This window comes from Neltuma alba, unplaced genomic scaffold (assembly GCF_004799145.2).
Source record: "Neltuma alba isolate B1F8T4 unplaced genomic scaffold, ASM479914v2 tig00012348_pilon, whole genome shotgun sequence".
Taxonomy (NCBI): domain Eukaryota; kingdom Viridiplantae; phylum Streptophyta; class Magnoliopsida; order Fabales; family Fabaceae; genus Neltuma; species Neltuma alba.
In genome coordinates this window covers 598,607-616,374 of record NW_021636857.1, presented here as the reverse complement: position 1 = coordinate 616,374, position 17,768 = coordinate 598,607, and the positions used below count along the sequence as shown (strand labels likewise).

Genomic DNA, 17,768 nt, shown 5'->3' with positions numbered 1-17,768 from the left:
GTTTTGATAATAATAGTATGAGTTTTTATAACAATTTTTATAAGCGAGCCTTTGTGTACAATTTTTCAATTTTGGTAATTTTTTTTTGCAATTTTTCCTTAAAACAATGCGGATCATTATGAAATATAAAAATGCTAATAAACTATATTATTTATGAATCACATTACTTTAGCAATAAATATTAGGCCTGCCATTTTGCGGTTTTGTCTAGGAAAAATAATTTTGAAAAACTAAAACCAGAAGTTAATTATGTTAAGGAACCAAGAATTTTTTTTAAACTACTCTTATAGATCTAAGTTTTTTTCCTGTAAAAATAAAATAAAATAAAATAAATTGCGATGACGGAATTACCCTTAATAACTTATGCCACTGGCAAGCGATAGATTCCTGAGTTGGACTTGTAAATTTGCATTCGTTTGAGTGCTAAATACATAAGCTTAACTTTATACGTTTGTTCTCTCTACAACTATTTAGTACTCTCTTGGTCAAAAAAATGATCGGTAAAATTTGCTTATTTGTTTTTGCAAAGAATGATCTCGGTCATTCAAAACAATTTTAGAAATCTACGATCCTTCCGCATAAATGATCTTTCATTTTGATATTTCTGCATAATTTTCGCTTTTGTTTTTGCTTTATTCGGATCAAATTCAGAAAGAACAACCAGCGACGAAGTAAAACGGCTGGGATGCCAACTAGCTTTTTTTTTTTTTTGGGACCCCCTGTGACACTTTCTTGTCCCATTTTTAACGCTGGGGTCTCTGGGCACCGAACCGAAAGAATTCTTCCTAAACCAGTAAACCTTATCTTCCCTTCAAACGACGGGAAAGTGATTATTGATTTTTTCCGGTAAAAGAAGATCGCAAAATTGTGTTCAGCTTCAGCAGCTTCATTCTGGGTATGATTCTTTATCTTTGCGCTTTCTGGTGCGTTTTTCGATGCATTATATTCCAAATCGATTGGAATTGAATTATGGGCTTCTTTTAAATATGAGATCTTGCTTCGTTGAAATGATTTGTGGTCTCTCTCTGTTTTGTATTCAAGCAGAATTTACCCGAATTCTCATTGTTGGTCATTTCGTTCGTTTGGACAATGAGAGGAAATATATTTATTTAGTAGAATCAAGGATAATTAATTCCGCCCCCCCCCCCGAGGGTGTGGGGGGTCGGTTTTCTTTCTTGATAGATAATCCACCGTTATAAAAGAGAGGGTTAGTGATATGAGGGATCCTGTACACAAATTTGCGGGAAAATACAGTTGAGTTTAGTTTTTTTGTCTCTTATAATTTTGTACTTATGAACTATTTTCTGTTTTTCTTTATATGGATTAACTGAAGCACTCAAATGGGCGATTTTTGGGGTCCTGATTTGATAAGTGATCTTCCTCAAAGTATTATAGAGAGTATTCTGGTAAGATTGCCGATAAGAGATGCCGTTAGAACAAGCATTTTGTCGAGTAAATGGAGGTACAAATGGAATGGCATCACTAAAATTGTGATTGATGAAAAATGTGTTCCTTCCGGTAATGATCCAACTATTGTTGAGAAAAGCCTTATAAAGTTCGTCAACCAGCTGCTCTTTCTTCACCAAGGTCCAATACATAAGTTTCAAATCACGAATTCATACTTGCAGAGCTGCCCAGAAATAGATCAGTGGGTTCTTTTTCTTTCAAGGAATGATTTAAAAGAATTGGTTCTGGAATTAGGTGAAGGTGAATGGTTTAGAATACCATCATGTCTTTTCAATTGTAAGAAATTGACTCGCTTGGAGCTCTTCCGCTGTGAGTTGGAACTTCCTCTTACCTTTAAAGGATTTTTGTGTTTAAAGACTCTCATCCTTCATCAAGTTCTGATATCTCCTGAAGCAATTGAGAGTCTTATTTCCAGTTGCTCACTTTTGGAGAGTTTATCACTGTCATACTTTGATAGTTTAGCTCTCACTATTCATGCCCCAAATCTCCTATACTTGTATCTTGAAGGTGAATTTAAGGATCTATGTCTTGAAGACACCCCACTTCTGGTTGATATATCTGTTGCTATGTATATGACTGACGACATTGCTGAGCACTTTGAGCAAAGTTCAAGTTGCAATTTTACCAAGTTTCTAGGTGGTGTGCCTAATCTTGAGAGGCTCGCTGGGCATATCTACTTTACAAAGGTAACGTTTTGTTTTTATCTGTTTGTTGAGTTAGTCCAAGTTCATTTTGCTTGGAGTTTCAGCCACGCAAAATAATTTCAGTGTCGATATGGCCAAAACTCTTTCTTATTGCTTTTCCAACATTCTTGAAGTATTTGAGCATAGGCAATGATCCAGGAAAGCTACCAGTAACATATCGCAATTTAGAGACTGTTGAATTATATCAAGTAAGTTTTGAGGATATGAAAGAGATACTTGTGGTCCTTCGCCTTATTACAAGCTCTCCCAATCTAAAAGAGCTTCAAATTTCAGTAAGTCCTTGTATATATATGATGCTAAGAAGCATTTACACTAACCTGCATATGAGATACGGCATAGGCATAGACATCGTGACATGACAGTTTTAGGTGTGATGTATGGATAAAGTGTTGCATCTTGTGTTAATGTCCATGATTCATTGATGTGAAGGCATTCTTTTGTTTCTACATAGTAATAATGTAAAGCTCTTAGCCTTTCATACATTTTAGAGTTCATGACTATCCAATTCTTGCTTTTGTACGGTTCATCAAACACACCGCCTGCAACGGATACTCCGGATTTGGATTTTTGGAGTAAGGAATGCCCTTCAGATTGTACACTTAAACAGCTTAAAGTTGTGAAGTTAACAGATATGTGTGGTGTACCGCATGAGATGGAATTAATCAAGTTTTTGCTTGCCAACTCACCTGTGCTTGAAACCATGAGCATTGTTCCCTGTATGTATGTAATGGAAAGTCAATTGAAAATGTTGATTGAGTTGGTGAGATTTCGACGAGCTTCTGCTCGCGCAGAAATCATTTTTGTTCGTGATTAGATTTGTATAGACCATCTTATCAAATGCATTCTTTCCCTCCCTTTCCCCATATATTGTCTTTATCTTTTCATCTATGCATTACTTTCTTGTGTTGCAAGTATCACCCTAAGGACTTGCCAGAATTTGATATTGATTCAATAGAGCTCAACGGAGGTGGTGTTCTTGCACTGTTAGATGCACTTGCAGATGCAGATTATCGTATTGTTGAAGGTGTTTCCAACTGCATATTTCACATGAAACTTTGCTTTGGATTGGCTTAATTTTTCAATAATAATTAGCAAGAACACTTCAGAATGAGGAACATTCATCGAATGGATATCTCACTAAAGCAAGCTTCAAAGAGCCTTTTCTTCCTTTTCCCCCTCCCCTTTTGGAGGATTATCATTTCTTGCAAATTCCATGAATTGTCCGTGTTGACCTGGAACATCTGTCGTCTGGTTGCATATTTCTTGGGATAAAGAGAGAGAGTTTCAACAATCAGATTTATATCTCTCAGATTAGTAGATTACTGTAAAATCTGGTATAAATGTATGCGATGTATGAATATAAAATTACTAACCAAAAAAAAAAAACAGATCAATGCGATTGAAAGGATTTTTTTTTTTTTTGGTGAAGAAAAATTTTGAATTCCGATTGAAAAAATTTTGCTGAAAAATTATTCTCATTTGATAATATTTATATCTGAATTAGCCAATAATTTTGAATATTAAATTGCTACGAAAACAATATAGAGGAAATATAACTTGTGGTCTGTAAATTTTTACTTAATTATTGATTTGGCTTTTTTGAATTAAAATGATTTTGGTTCCCATGGGTCTTTGACCAAGAATGATTCTGTCCTATCACTTCCTTAATTCAATAAACTACAAAAACTAAGTTGTTTTGCATCAAAATTCAGCGACTGAATCGATAATTAAAAAAAATGGATATATTTTCTTTAAAAAGATCTCACACTATCTCCGATTCCTAATGTAAAAGTTAAAAAAAATTAGTTAAATTAATTATTTGTAATAAATATGTATTATCTTTCCTAAAATATCTTTGTTAATCATATACATTAGCTGGAACTACTATTTAATAAAATATTTAACATGTGCAATTATTACAAAAACTATTTTGAAAAAAATAGATAAACAAGAGACAAAGTAGATTGGGACATTATATTTAGAAACAAATTGAATGTCAAACTAACTTTTATATTAAGGACCGAGAGGTAGAGTTTCATAGACAATTTTCCATATGCTTTTTTTTTTTAATTACATGGCAGTATTGTTACTTGGAAAAGAAACCCGTATTCTAATTAATATCCGTTGATAAAATATCGTTTGTCTCGCATCTCTAAATCAATAAACGCCTAAGAACTTGATTTCTATGAAGAATTGTCCAAAACATCTCAGCATCTGCATTCTAGTTAACAATTAACCAATACTACCTCTAATTTTTAATATAATACATAATTGACTAATTTGAAAAAATCAAAAAAACTAAAAAGTTATTTAATTATAGCATATGTTTTATGATCTTTTTTAAAATACTTATGTGCATCATTATATTATATTTTAGTTTATAAGCCAAACAAATTAGTTTGGACAAAAACAATAAACATAATATTTTAATGTAATTTATTTAATTTTCTTAATCTATTTAAATTAGTGAACTAGGTATTGCATTAAGGACCAAAGGTAATAATATAAAACTGCTAAACGGCAGTGTAATTGTACAGTAAAGAAAAAGTGCAATAGGCAAATAGTTAACCGAGAAAAACAAATTTCAAAATGCTATGGACATTTGGTTTAGTAGAGAGAATACAAGGAGAAACCAATCCCAAGATCATTATCACTACAAATCAAAGGACCCACAAGGATGCCCATTTTTTTTCTACTTAATTAGATTCTTATTTATTATATATACTCATACGCCCAGAAAAACCTTGGCTCTAGGGGAATTTAGAATAACATAACACAATCATGACTCATCTATATGTGAGCGTCTGTACAGTCAGAAATTGACTTAACTCTTTAGAAGATGCTAAAATGATGCTAATGTACAACAGACTCATCATCTTGGTCCAGAAAGCTCCATTGCCTGTGCGAGCAATGAAGAGTCATCAGTAAGATCAGAGTATCTCTCTGAAGAAGAGAGTTCATTCCCTCTGCTTCTTGTTGATTCTGCTCTCTGTGAGGCTTCCCATTTCTCTGCAAGCCCATCTCCTTCAAGCATCCTAACCACTTCAGACATCTTTGGTCTATGACTTGGAAGATACTGAGTACACAGAAGAGCTACTTGAACTATTTCTTCAAGTTCAATTTTATCATAGTTATTTTTCAGGTCCTTGTCAATTAACAAGTCAAGCTTCTTATCCTGATGAACCTTCTTCACCTGCATTTAACAAGTTAAGAGCAGTTTAGTATTTATCATCAGATTTCTGAATTCCTTCACATATCATGATTTCTTATTTCAAGATTATTTGACTCACCCAGTCGAGAATAGCTCCTTTCTGGTTTACTGCTTTTCCAAATTCAAGAGCTCTCTGGCCTGAGATTAGTTCAAGAAGGAGGATTCCAAAGCCAAACACATCTGTTTTCTCAGAGGACTGGCCAGTTGAGAGATATTCTGGGGCTATGTGCCCAACAGTGCCTCTAACAGCTGTTGTCACATGAGACTCATGGTGATCCAAAAGCTTCGCTAACCCAAAATCGCCCACCACAGCTTCACAATCATCATCTAGCAAGATATTTGCAGCCTTCACGTCCCTGTGAATGATCTTGGGGTCACACTGCTCATGCAGATATAGCAAGCCCCTGGCAGCTCCTAAGGCTATCCTCTTTCTTGTTCCCCAGTCAAGAACAGGCTTGGCTGTAACATCAAAAATAGCAAACCAATTTTCAAACCTCATAAACCATAGTTTTCGTGTAACATCTGATACTACGTGAAACACCACTTTAACTAAAAGGTTTTTAGCTGTGTTATAACCTCAAATATGATGGAAGTTCCATTTTTGTGACAGAAAACCCAGAAATAAGTGGATGTATAAGCAATGACTAGTGGTAAAAATCTACAATTACCTTTGAGACGGGAAGCAACACTACCATTGGACATGTAGGGATAAACCAAGAGTCTTTCAGTTGCTGTCATGCAAAATCCATAGAGGCGAAGGAGGTTCCGGTGCACGGCTAAGCTAATCATCTCGACTTCTGTCTGGAATTGGATCTCCCCTCCAATGGCATTACCATCTTTTAACCTCTTCACTGCTATAATTGAACCATCAGAGAGGTACCCCTTGTACACATTCCCAAATCCTCCTTTGCCAATCAAGTTCTTGCTGCTGAAGTTATTTGTAGCAGTCTGAAGCTCTCTGAAATTGAACTTCTTGAGGTTTCCAAGGCAAATTTCTTCACGGTATTGTTCTGAAAAATTTGGCACAAGGATGTTTAAGTGGGGACAAATTGAAATTACATGGCTGCCAAGTTGGCGTTATTAACTTGTTTTAGTTTCTAGTTTATGATTTACTGACCACTAACGTCAAAGAAAATCTGTTTGTTGTATCTTTTTCTCCACCAAAGGACGAAACCAAACCCAACAATTAGTAGGCAGATGCAGCTTATGCTTGAAGCAAATGCCAAAGCAACTTTGTGATGTTTAGGTCTACCAAAGGATTGTGAATCTGGAGAAGCATTTCAAGAAACCATCTCAGAAACTTAGATCATGGAGATAATAACATAGACAAAAGAGATAGATAAAGAAGCAGGAAACTTATTTGAAAATTAATTGATCACAACAGTGCTTTATGGTCTCAATTTGCAGAAGAAAACAGTAGTATTAAGCAGAAAAGTTAACGTCATTATGAACTCGAAGTTTTTTCCTTTTTGCAAAAAGAAAAAAAGATCTTTGTGGAACACTTGATTTGAAATAAGAAACAGTACTTTAGAAGAGGCATCATGTGGTATGAGAAGCGAAAACTATGATTACCTTGAGAATTATTTAAACTTGGAATTAAAAAATTATTTTGGGGAAAAAAAAATCTTTGCCAGGCATTTGATTTGAAGTACGAAACAGAACTTTAGAAGAAGCATCATGAGGTATGAGAAGCAGAACTTTAGAAGAAACATCATGAGTATGAGAAGAAGAAACTATGATTACCTTGAGAAATATTCATGGAAGAAGAAAGTACAGAGGTTCTAAAGCAGTTTTGCTCAGTTCCAGTGGCACAAATCTGGGGATTGCCTACAATACTGTTTGAAAGAGATAAACATATTAGGGAAGCAATTAACAGTCTAACTTCATGCCCTCATAACAGGAAAATTAAAAAGAAACTAAATGTGTCAATGAGGAAAAAATAGAAGAGCTTACCTGAATGTTGTTGCATTTATTGTAGGTACAGGTCCGCTCAAGTTATTATAGGAAATATCCCTAAACATATTTCAGAAGCAGACAGAATATTAATCGGAGACAAAATTAGTAAGGTTAAGGAGCAAAAAAAAAAAAAGAAAGAAAAAAGGTATAAATAAGGTAAAACTTACAGAAAAGCAAGCTGGGTCATATTAGCCAAAGAGGATGGAATTTCTCCACTGAGACTGTTATTATTCAGCCGTCTGATTGCAATTCATTTTCCAATTATCAGAAACAGGAAGGAGAAATATAAAGCTATTATATATGTATCCTGTGCATTTTTTAACTTACAGGTAATGAAGACTGTTCATTTGAGAAAAACTATCAGGAAGTTGACCAGAAAAGGAATTATCAGAAAGATCAAGAGTTTCGAGCTTTTGGAGTCTCCCAAACTCAGAAGGAATCGTTCCTGATATATTGTTATCTTGCAAGAGCCTGCAAAAATATGTTATAAGATAAATTTCAAACTATATATCTTACTTTCTTCAACCATGGTTGATTATACGTCACTCACACAGTCCGTAGATTTGTCAAGTTTCCAATGCTTGGAGATAAAGTCCCTGATATGTTTTGGCTTGGAATTCCACTGAGGAAAAGAAAGGGCAAAGTCTTTAAGAAGAAAATACCATAAAAACTACGATTTCTTCGTCTGATTTAGAGTGTTCAAGCTTGACTTACAGAGCAATGACAAAATGATCAGGAGAACAAGTGACCATTGCCCAGCTACAGGGATCCACAGCATCTCTATCCCAGTTATAAAGTGCAGCATGAGGATCCACCAAAGCAGCTTTAATCCCCATCAGAGCTTGCACTGTAATCTCCTAAAGATTAGTTCTTATGTGTTCAAACACTCTTCTGTAATTATGAAACGACCATTCCCAGTTTCTTAACTTACCTTCAAAGTTTACCCCTTTAGGAGAAAGCAAACCAGATACAGAACTCCACAAGGAGAACAGAGATAAACAAAAGAAACCCATATCTCCTCTCTTCTCCATTTGGGTTAAAGAAACTTGTTCTCTTCTCAGAACAAAAGAAACTCAAAAGGTTCAAGATAAATCAAGCACAAGTGAAGTAAGCAACTAAAGGGGAGGAGTTGAAAGAATCAAGAGCAAGAAAATTATGGGGATTTGGTTGTGTTCACACTCTTCTTGTGCCAGATTTCAAACAGAGCCAGGTACTGATAGGAAAGAGAGACTGAAAAAAGGACAGAACTAAGCATGCCTTGCCTGCCAGTGAGTTCAGCAAAGTTACCAAAGAATGTGTGTGTGTATATATAAAAGCAAAAGGGACACTGTAAATCCATTCTAGATATATGCAAAAGATGATTGAGAAAAAATAGAAATTCCTTCAACCATGCAATGATCTAGAGGGGAAAAAAAAGATAGTTTATTCAATTTATTTCCCTTGATTATAATATAAATTGAAGTAAGTGAAGTATTATCTGTTAAGCACCGCAAAAGGTTGGTACATTGGAGCTTGATTAAAATTGACCGAGTGGATCAAAGAGAAAGCTCTCTCTTTCTGCAAGGAGGGGAGAGAGAGAGAGAGAGAGAGATAACTAAGTGGGTCCCAAATTATTCTCTTAATTCATCTTAAAACAGCCTTATTGTAGGTAAATCATCCAATAATTGCATCTAAAAAGAACTGTGTCAGTGACTTAAAAATCACTTAAATTATTGCTTTAAGCTGTGTCAGGTTACAGTAAGCATTAGAATCAGACATTCTCTGAGGGAGGCCATTATCTTTTAGCAAGTACCAAATTCCACTATCTTTGGTTTTATTCAATTATTATAAGGGAAAAGTGAAGAATCCCGAGGGATTGATGATCTCAAAGGGGATAATTATAGGTCCTCGTGAGAAAGATCTTTGTTGTGTCAAATTTGTGAATATAAATAAATAATGTCCGCCACAGATTAGGGTGGGTTTGGTCTCTTGACGTTCAAATTAGTCACAGCTTGGAGGATTTGCTTTATTGATTCTAATAAATCACTCATTTTGTCTCCAAATAATCACTTTCAAGGCAACAGTTGGATTATGTATAATTAATTATTAAAGAAAAAGCTCAAAAGCAAAGTCTACTTTTAAAAGCAAAAGCTGTAATCTCTCTGTTTGTCTCTTTGAAGCAGCGCTCTTGGGGGATAGATTGAGAGCTTCCCACTAACTGTGCCGTCCCATTAAGGACATAGGCCTTCTTTTTGACTCACATCATTGTAGGATAAGGATTTTTTTGGCTCATTCCTATCAACCATTGGATTTATGTATTATTTATGTAGCTAACCTATCATATTATCATTGTTGTTGTTCTTATTATTATTTGTTAGGAATGATTAATATGTAAGTGCCTATGATTTTATCTCATTTATCCACATTCAAATTAATTCTAATAAACACCCAGTTGGATCTAATAATGTTTGAATCTAATGATGTCCAGTAAATAGATCAAAAAATAATATATGATAAGCTTAGAAAGTACTATCCATGTCCTAATTAAAAGGCTTCATTTATAGTTTATAAATAAGGTCTTATAATTAGAACTGAAAACAATAATATTTATGATTGATGAAACTGTAAGGAGTCAATAAAACAACTATAGGTCCTCAATCAAAAATTAAATGAATCTATAAAAACTAACAAATTAATTTTTTTCTTAATAGTGTTATTATTGTGTGTGTCTTAATAGCCCATTTGCAGGGAGAAATTTATTTTGTAAATGCACCGAGCTTTAGAATGCACAGAAAAGTGATGGCAAAAGTTATTCTATTTTTTATATGTATCATACTACATTCGCTTTAAGAAAAAATAAATTTTTTGGTTGTACCATTTTGATTCGATTGTAATTTAATTTCTAAATTTTAATTTGATGAAACTTAATTTTTGTAATTTTGACTCAGTTATAACTCGATAAATTTAAACACTGAGTTTATTTAGTCTGTTAAAACTCACAACTTCCTTTATAAGAAGATGCGGGGGGTATGATTCAATCAAAAGTTTTTTGGGAAAAAAAATAAAAACAAAGCACACGTGCATGCACGAACACAATCCAAACTCTGTTCCCCCCCCCCCCCTGCCAATACACAATTTAAGCCAGTTAAATCTGACTTGAATGAAGAATGAATCTTTCCCATAGTACTTAATTGAGTTATCCCTCTTTCTCAACTTAACCTTAGCTAAAGTGAACGTGAAATAATTTTTTCCAACTCACTTTTTTTTTTAATCTTTTCGTTTGGTCCTTTCCTTGTATGGGAGAATCCCCCAAAAAAAAAGTTTAAAACTGTTAAATAAGAAATTTCTACTCCAGGCCTAAAAAAATAAAATTTATACAAAAATATTTTTTTATTTACAAGCATAATATTATCAAAACCTGTTAAAGTATTGTTATCAAACTTGATTTAGGATTTAGTAATTTCAAATTTCTTATCGTGAAATATTTTCCTATAGTTATTTTTTTGTTTAAACTTTAAATCTAATTGAAAGAATTATTCATTTTTTCATAAATGATGCATCAGTCAACGTTATTATTGTAATATTCTGGTTCATGCATCATGCAATCATTGTTGGCTTTATCTAACTTAGAATTTCTTTTGGGTAGGGGGGAAAATAAATACATATATATATATATATATGCACACACATTACTTCATCTTCTTAATATAGGAGTTATTTAATTAATTTGATCTGAGCAGATTAAAAAAATTTAGTTAAGTCAGTTATTTATAATAAATATAAGTTAATTTTTCTAAAATATTTTTTTATCATAATTATCCCAAAGTACCCTAGACAAACTTGGAGAACAGAATAGGACTAAATTTAATTCTTAACTAATCTTTATATTATGAACAGAAGGTAGTCTAAATATTTTGTGTGCCGGCAACTTGAGAACATGCGAACGTATTTTCATTACATCACGCTAATTTATGTATTCAGATTAAAAATTTACGAAATTGCGCTAATTAAATCCATAGATTGAAGTGTTAATGTGAATAATAATGAAAACAATTACCTGAAAATTGCTAAATTAAATTAGTGTAGATAAATTATAAAATCTCAAATCAGATGTATTTTAGTATTTTAAATTTTTTTAATTTTTATAAAATGACATAAATACCCTTCACATTTAAAATTTTTCAAAATAATAGAAGAAATTTGGATTTTAAAATTGACCCAACTAAGTTGTTATTCAACACTTTTAGGATTTTTTTAATAATAAATAATATACATAGTTCAAAGCTGAAACCACTTTTCCTTTTATAAGGGTTTCCCATGAATAGTGGCTCCTCTGACTGATTGCTCCCTCGTTGCACGAGCAATGTAGGTCCCACCCACTTTTCTACCATTTATCTTTTTATCGGATTTTATTATAAATGATTAATTGTTTCTAAATAACAAAATAAAACATTGTTGCAATTATGAGCAATAAAAGAATCTCATTTTTCGCTAATTAAAGTACTGCGATGGTCCCATGCCAGATGAAAAAAGCTCTTCTTCCTTTGGATTCCTAACAAAAAAGAGAAAAAGGCTCGTTTAATACCCTAATTAAAAGGCATGGTTTGACTCAAAATTATCATATTACCGTTATATATCTTTTGAAAAAACCGAAAATACTTCACATAATCCCAAAACAAAACCCAAAGGGGGCAACAAAAAGCCTTGCTTTGTTAAACAGACACAAAACAGAAACGAGTGCTGAAAGGTGAAGAAGTTAAATTTTCAGTCAAAGCAATGGATTACAAGCAGATGGGAAGTTGACCGTTTGACCATAACTAACCAAATGATCGGGAAATCATTATCCCTTAATCTCCTCTCTTATGTGTGGGACCCCCACAATGATCATTTTGTGTGTTGTGCCAACCAACCCACTAATTCATTATTATTATTGCTACTATTGTGCCTTTGGCCCTTTCCTCTTTTACAAAAAGAACATCGTATAAGCTCCCAAATTTCTTCACTATTCATTCCCTAGAATAAAAATAACTATAGCCATTTAAACATTATATCTCAAGTTTGAATTCATAACAATACCAAAAAAAAAGATATTACAAAATTATTTGGATTGATATTTTATAAATAATTTTTCAGCAGTATTCTAAATAAATACGTAAAAGGAGTTTTATTTAAATTTGGGCGAAACCACTTCTTTGATGAGATGAACTGATTTTAATTTGACATGTGGGGTTCATGAATCCATCATTATGTGATTACTTTGACCGAGGTCTCATCAGGAGATCCCATATAACTCTTGAACTGGTTACCATCCAACAACATACGTACACACACACAGTTCTTGATTTGTCTTTTCATTATTTTCCTTTTCCTTGACAGGGTTTCCTCTATTTGACATCTTTTCCTATGGTACTATGTTAATACTGATCGATTATATGAACTTCTCTTTCTATGTACTTTTTTTCGGTCTTACATATAATTTCTAGCTTATAGTGCATCTGTATTATAACACAGTCACATGTATGTGTAATATGGCAGGGAGATGTTTGTTTAGGTATAATATAAAACCTCGTTTGATTTTTATTTTGGTTCTAAATATAAGATTCTAATTGACTTTGTCTCTCATATTTATTTATTTTTTCAAGATAATACTTCTAATAATGGTAGTTCTAACCAATAAACTTAACTAGTAAGAATATTTTAAGAAATACTCCTCCGGTCCTTATTATAAGACCCAATTTGACTTTTTATTTGGTCCTAATTATAAGACCCAATCCATTTTTTCTCTTATATTTATGCATTTTTTTCCAACATAATCCTTCTAATAATGATAGTTTTAGCCAATATACTTAATTAGCAAGGATATTTTAGGAATGATAACACTTATTTATTATAAATAACCAACTTAACTTACTTCCTTAATCTCCTCAAATAAGTCAATTGGGTCTTATAATTAGGACCGGAGGAGTACAATACTTATTTATTACAAATAAATAACTTAACTTATTTTTTAAATTTACTTAAATTAGTCAACTAGCTCTTATATTTAGGACCGGGATAGTATATGTGTTGTAGTTGTGACTATACTCTGAATGCATGACACATACAAATCAGTAGGCTTTAATCAAAACTCATATGATGTACACACACATATACCGCAAATGGTGCCTCACTAAACGGAATTTTCACTGCAAAAAAATCTGACTCTCACGGTCTTCTTTTCAGCAGCTTTAACAAGAAATCGTTTTAATTATTGAATTACAATTTAATGTTATTAGTTTTTGTTAGACCATGAGATTTTTAGTCACGATTATTTAATTTGATCAGTGGTGTGATTCATTATTAAGTTTTAAATGCTAATGGAGTTTTTTCAGGTACATGGTTCAAAATTTAATGGAGTTTTGTGTACTTTAATATATATAAATATATATATATATATATATATATATATAGATCACGTTAGTCCAACAACAATTTTCTTCATTCATGATATTTAAATTTGTTTTGGCCAGCCATTCACAATATTTAAAGCCAATTGAGATCCTGTTTAAAGCTGCCGAACCTTTTTTTTCTCTCAATATTATATAAAGAAAAAACTTTTTGCATGGTAGAAATGATGGAAAGGGGAAAGATTTTGGGAATGTGATTCGAAGGGATATTGCCCTAAAAGAGCAGTATAAAGAAGGAAGAACAAATATTAGCAACTTTTAGCAGAATATTTAGATCACAAATGGAATATAAATCAATGGATCAACCTCATATATATAGCCAATTAATGCATGTCAAATACAAAAAAGAAAGAAGCTTTCTCTTTGTTAAACTTGTCACTGAGATTTGAGAGCCTTTAAATGAATTGAAAAGGGAAAAAAGGGAGAATATATTCTCAAGGCAAGACGAGGCTATCCCATTAAAGATAATAAGATATACCTCACATGCAGCCCACATATACATAGCGGTTTGCTACTTTTTTGCTGTCTAATTTCATTAGGCATATTCGATCATATTCTTCAACATATTCTACGGAGCAGGTAATATTTGACATAGTGAGAAGATCATGTACACTTTATTTAATGAGAAAAGAAATTGATTTTATATCACCAGCTGAGTTGAATTCATTGTACTTATCGTAGTATTAAAATCTAATTGAAATCCACCAATCATATTAGTGAATTAGACTCCTGAACAATCCAATCAAGTGCTTCAAATGAGGCTGATTGGGTTGGATTTTATTTTGTTCTTCTCATTGTTGAGTCTGAAATGACCTAGTTTTGAGTTTTTTTTAAATAATAGTTCATCAAATTTGTGTTTTAATAGTTCTATTTTATGGGATTATTTATGATTTATACATAAGTATTCTATTTACCTATGTATTAATAACTTTTTCTATTTAACTCTTATTTTTTAAGTTATATATATATCTATGAATATTTTTATATATTTTAATTAATTAATTTTTAAATCTTTGTCTTGATCGGTTTAATTTAATGATCAATATAATTTTCACTACATGATATTTATATAAACTCTATGTGTTGGGGTGGGTATGAAATATTACCTCTAGTACTTAAAAGTAGATTATGAAAATTAGTTAAATTAGTTATTTATAATAAGTATATGTTGTATTTCTTAAAATATCCTTATTAATCAATTGTATTAGTCAGAACTACTTTTTGACAAAACATTTAACATGTACAATTATTACAAAAATTATTTTTTAAAAAATAAATAAATATAAAAATAAAATAAATTAAAATCTTATATTTAAAATTAAATTAAATGTTAGGTTTAGTTTTTGTGTGTATGGCTGTATGGGATACCAAATTTGCCCTCTGCATGTGCCTTACCAAACCCCACAATCACGCGCTCCGAAGTACTATTGTCATGTGTAATTGTAGACAGAGGATAGAAAGTGAGAAGGTGATCTTCGGGTATACCCTACCAGCTTCTCCTATGAAGCTGCTCATTTCAGGCCAAAGAATCCTAAGCATTCCCTTTTCCCGATGTATATGGTATGCATATCGTCATATTGGCGACTAATTATACTCAATATTAGCTATTGGATATATCAGAGAATAATACGTACAATATTAAGATAATATAAGAGTGTTACATATATAGAAGCCATGATCAAGAAAAAACCCATTATATTAAAAGAGAATTATAATAATTCTCACATAAGAGAAACAATTGCTAAAAAATCCTAATAACAGTATGAGCAGTCTGTAATGACAAATCTTATAATGAAGAATGACAACCTCTAAAATTTGTTTTGTAATTTTTTTTCCTTGTATAAGACTTGATTGTAATTCTCCCTTATATATAACATGTCCTTGTAAGTGCATTGCTTTGCATAAAGCATTTACGGCTCAATCACAAGCATCAAACAGTCAGAAGCCATTAATTCTTTGTTTATTTTAAGTTGATTAATAACAAGTGAGGTTTTTTTTTTTTTTTGCGGATCATAAACAAAAGAATTACATTGTACTCCTCCGATCCTTAATATAGGATCCAATGCTTAAGTTGATTTTGGTCCTAAATAAAATATTCATTTCTCATATTTATCAATTTTCTCTAAATTATCCCTATGAATATTCTTTCAACTATAATCAAATAGAAGAAGGAAATGGTGTATTAAGAAAGATGATTATAGTGTTTTAGGAAAAATATGTCATTTTTCTTACAATTAACTAACTTATCTAACTTTTTTAATCTAATCAAATTAGTTAAATAGGTCTTATATTAAGAATCAGGGGCGTATCACACTTGTATGAGTGATTTTCTGCGAAGTTTTAATACAATTACTTTACAAGGTCACCAAAAAAAAAAAAAAGAATTACTCGAACGGTCCCCGGAAGTCGCGATTTGTTGGAACAAGCAGCAAGAAAATGGAAATAACCAACAAGGGGGATGCAAAACAGCTTTGTGGCTGCTGGGATTCGAGCCCAGGTCTCCACGGCCACAACGTGGAATTCTTACCACTAAACTACAGCCACTTCGTTGGCAAGCTAATGATTTTTCAATTTTTAAATTTGACAAGTGTTAATCAAACACAATCAGATTTAAGTATTAGAAAATGAAAAATACAATTATGTATATACACCTTGATTGTTATCAGGATACATCTAATTTTAGTTTTTATACTCAGTTATCGTAAAATATTAGAAGTTTGAAACCCTAGCTTACGAATAGTGTTAAATAATGGGTTCGCTCTACTATAAAAAATAAAAATATAAAATGATTTTCAGAAAATGTTACGAGTATTAAATAATTATTGACAAGAAGTAATGTCTACAAAATACTACCTCCGGTCCGTAATATAAAACCCTATTTGACTTTTATTTTAGTCCTAAATATAAGATCCCAATCCACTTTGTCTCTCATATTTATACTTTTTTTTTCCAAAGTAGCCCTTCTAATAATAAGAATTTTAGTCAATAGACTTGATTAGTAAGGATATTTTGGGAAAGACAACACCTATTTAGGACAAATAACTAACTCAATTTATTTTCTTAATCTTCTCAAATTAGTCAACTGGCTCTTATAATTAGGACTGGAGGTAGTAAAATCTTAAAAATTGCTTCCTAAATTTAGTCTCTGGCAATGTAAACGCGTGAAAATTATTGGAATTTTTGTTGTCTTTTATGAAAAAAATAGATTCATCTAGAAAACTGTTTTTATTGGTTGTTCATTTATTTCAAAAATTATGCTGAGGAAATTCTGGACCTAGTTTCCCTATAGCTATTTAATTCTTAGTAAGTGACATCAGATTTTATACAAATCCTAATCTGACACAAATAATCAACTCTAAAATTCTGCTTCATTAATGTCAAGCCTTTGTTCTGACCCAAAAAAAAAAACACACACACACACACACAACTAAAACATTTGTAGGCTTAAAAGTTGTGTCCGAACTCCAAAGGTTTGAAGAAAGCCCAAAACGTGGATTTGAATGAAATTTCAGGACACCACAGAGATATAGGTAGTCGAGAGAATGGACATAATTACTAAAAAAATCCTGACGGCAACAAAACAACGCGTAATAATAAGTTTCAGTATAACAAATAATGACTGCTCACTTGTTATTAAAAATTTTTAATAATTATTTTCTTTCTTTGAAAGTTGAAACCTCATTGGAATTTTTCCTGCTAAAAATCCTTCAAGTTATGTATAGCTGACTGCTTTAAAATTGGGATAACCGTATCAAATCATGTTTTTGTTTGAACGGATTGCAATTAGTAAAAGTGACTTTTATCTCAAATAACTTTTGCACGTTAAAGTTGAGACAAGTTAATTTGCATAACATAATTTATGCTTGGATAAATTTTTATAAAAGCTTCAATTAGACAAAAATTTGTTTAAATATAATATATTAAAAAGTCATTTTCAGAAGGTTTAAATCTGAAGAAAAATAAAAAAAAATGGTTTCAACTTTAAAAATAGTTTTTTTCCAATAA

The 17,768-nt window shown here is 31.9% G+C and overlaps 2 protein-coding genes and 1 non-coding gene across 4 annotated transcripts; 1 reads left to right on the top strand and 2 right to left on the bottom strand.

The window, feature by feature from the left end:
- Positions 1–722: 722 nt before the first annotated feature.
- LOC114726223 (F-box/FBD/LRR-repeat protein At1g13570-like) lies at positions 723–3,057 on the top strand. 2 transcript variants are annotated; one of them, XM_028912802.1, is made up of 3 exons: positions 723–895; positions 1,334–2,153; positions 2,285–2,668. In XM_028912802.1, exons 2-3 carry the CDS (start codon positions 1,341–1,343, stop codon positions 2,528–2,530), a joined length of 1,059 nt encoding a protein of 352 aa, XP_028768635.1. In that variant the 5' UTR covers positions 723–895; positions 1,334–1,340; the 3' UTR covers positions 2,531–2,668. The 2 variants fall into 2 exon arrangements, with proteins under 2 accessions (XP_028768635.1, XP_028768637.1); XM_028912804.1 differs by lacking the exon at positions 723–895 and adding an exon at positions 2,704–3,057 and having other exon boundaries at positions 912–2,153; positions 2,285–2,455.
- A 1,873-nt stretch (positions 3,058–4,930) lies between these two features.
- On the bottom strand, positions 4,931–8,681 carry LOC114726264 (protein NSP-INTERACTING KINASE 1-like). The gene is made up of 11 exons (XM_028912846.1): positions 8,270–8,681; positions 8,053–8,185; positions 7,889–7,960; positions 7,666–7,809; positions 7,506–7,577; positions 7,336–7,395; positions 7,126–7,217; positions 6,500–6,649; positions 6,051–6,392; positions 5,462–5,841; positions 4,931–5,364 (listed from the first exon to the last, which is right to left on the bottom strand). The coding sequence occupies exons 1-11, from the start codon at positions 8,367–8,369 to the stop codon at positions 5,044–5,046; spliced, it is 1,866 nt and encodes a 621-aa protein (XP_028768679.1). The 5' UTR covers positions 8,370–8,681; the 3' UTR covers positions 4,931–5,043.
- A 7,554-nt stretch (positions 8,682–16,235) lies between these two features.
- Positions 16,236–16,307, bottom strand: TRNAH-GUG (transfer RNA histidin (anticodon GUG)). Its single transcript has one exon. It is a non-coding gene; the product is annotated as a tRNA-His (tRNA).
- Positions 16,308–17,768: the final 1,461 nt, after the last annotated feature.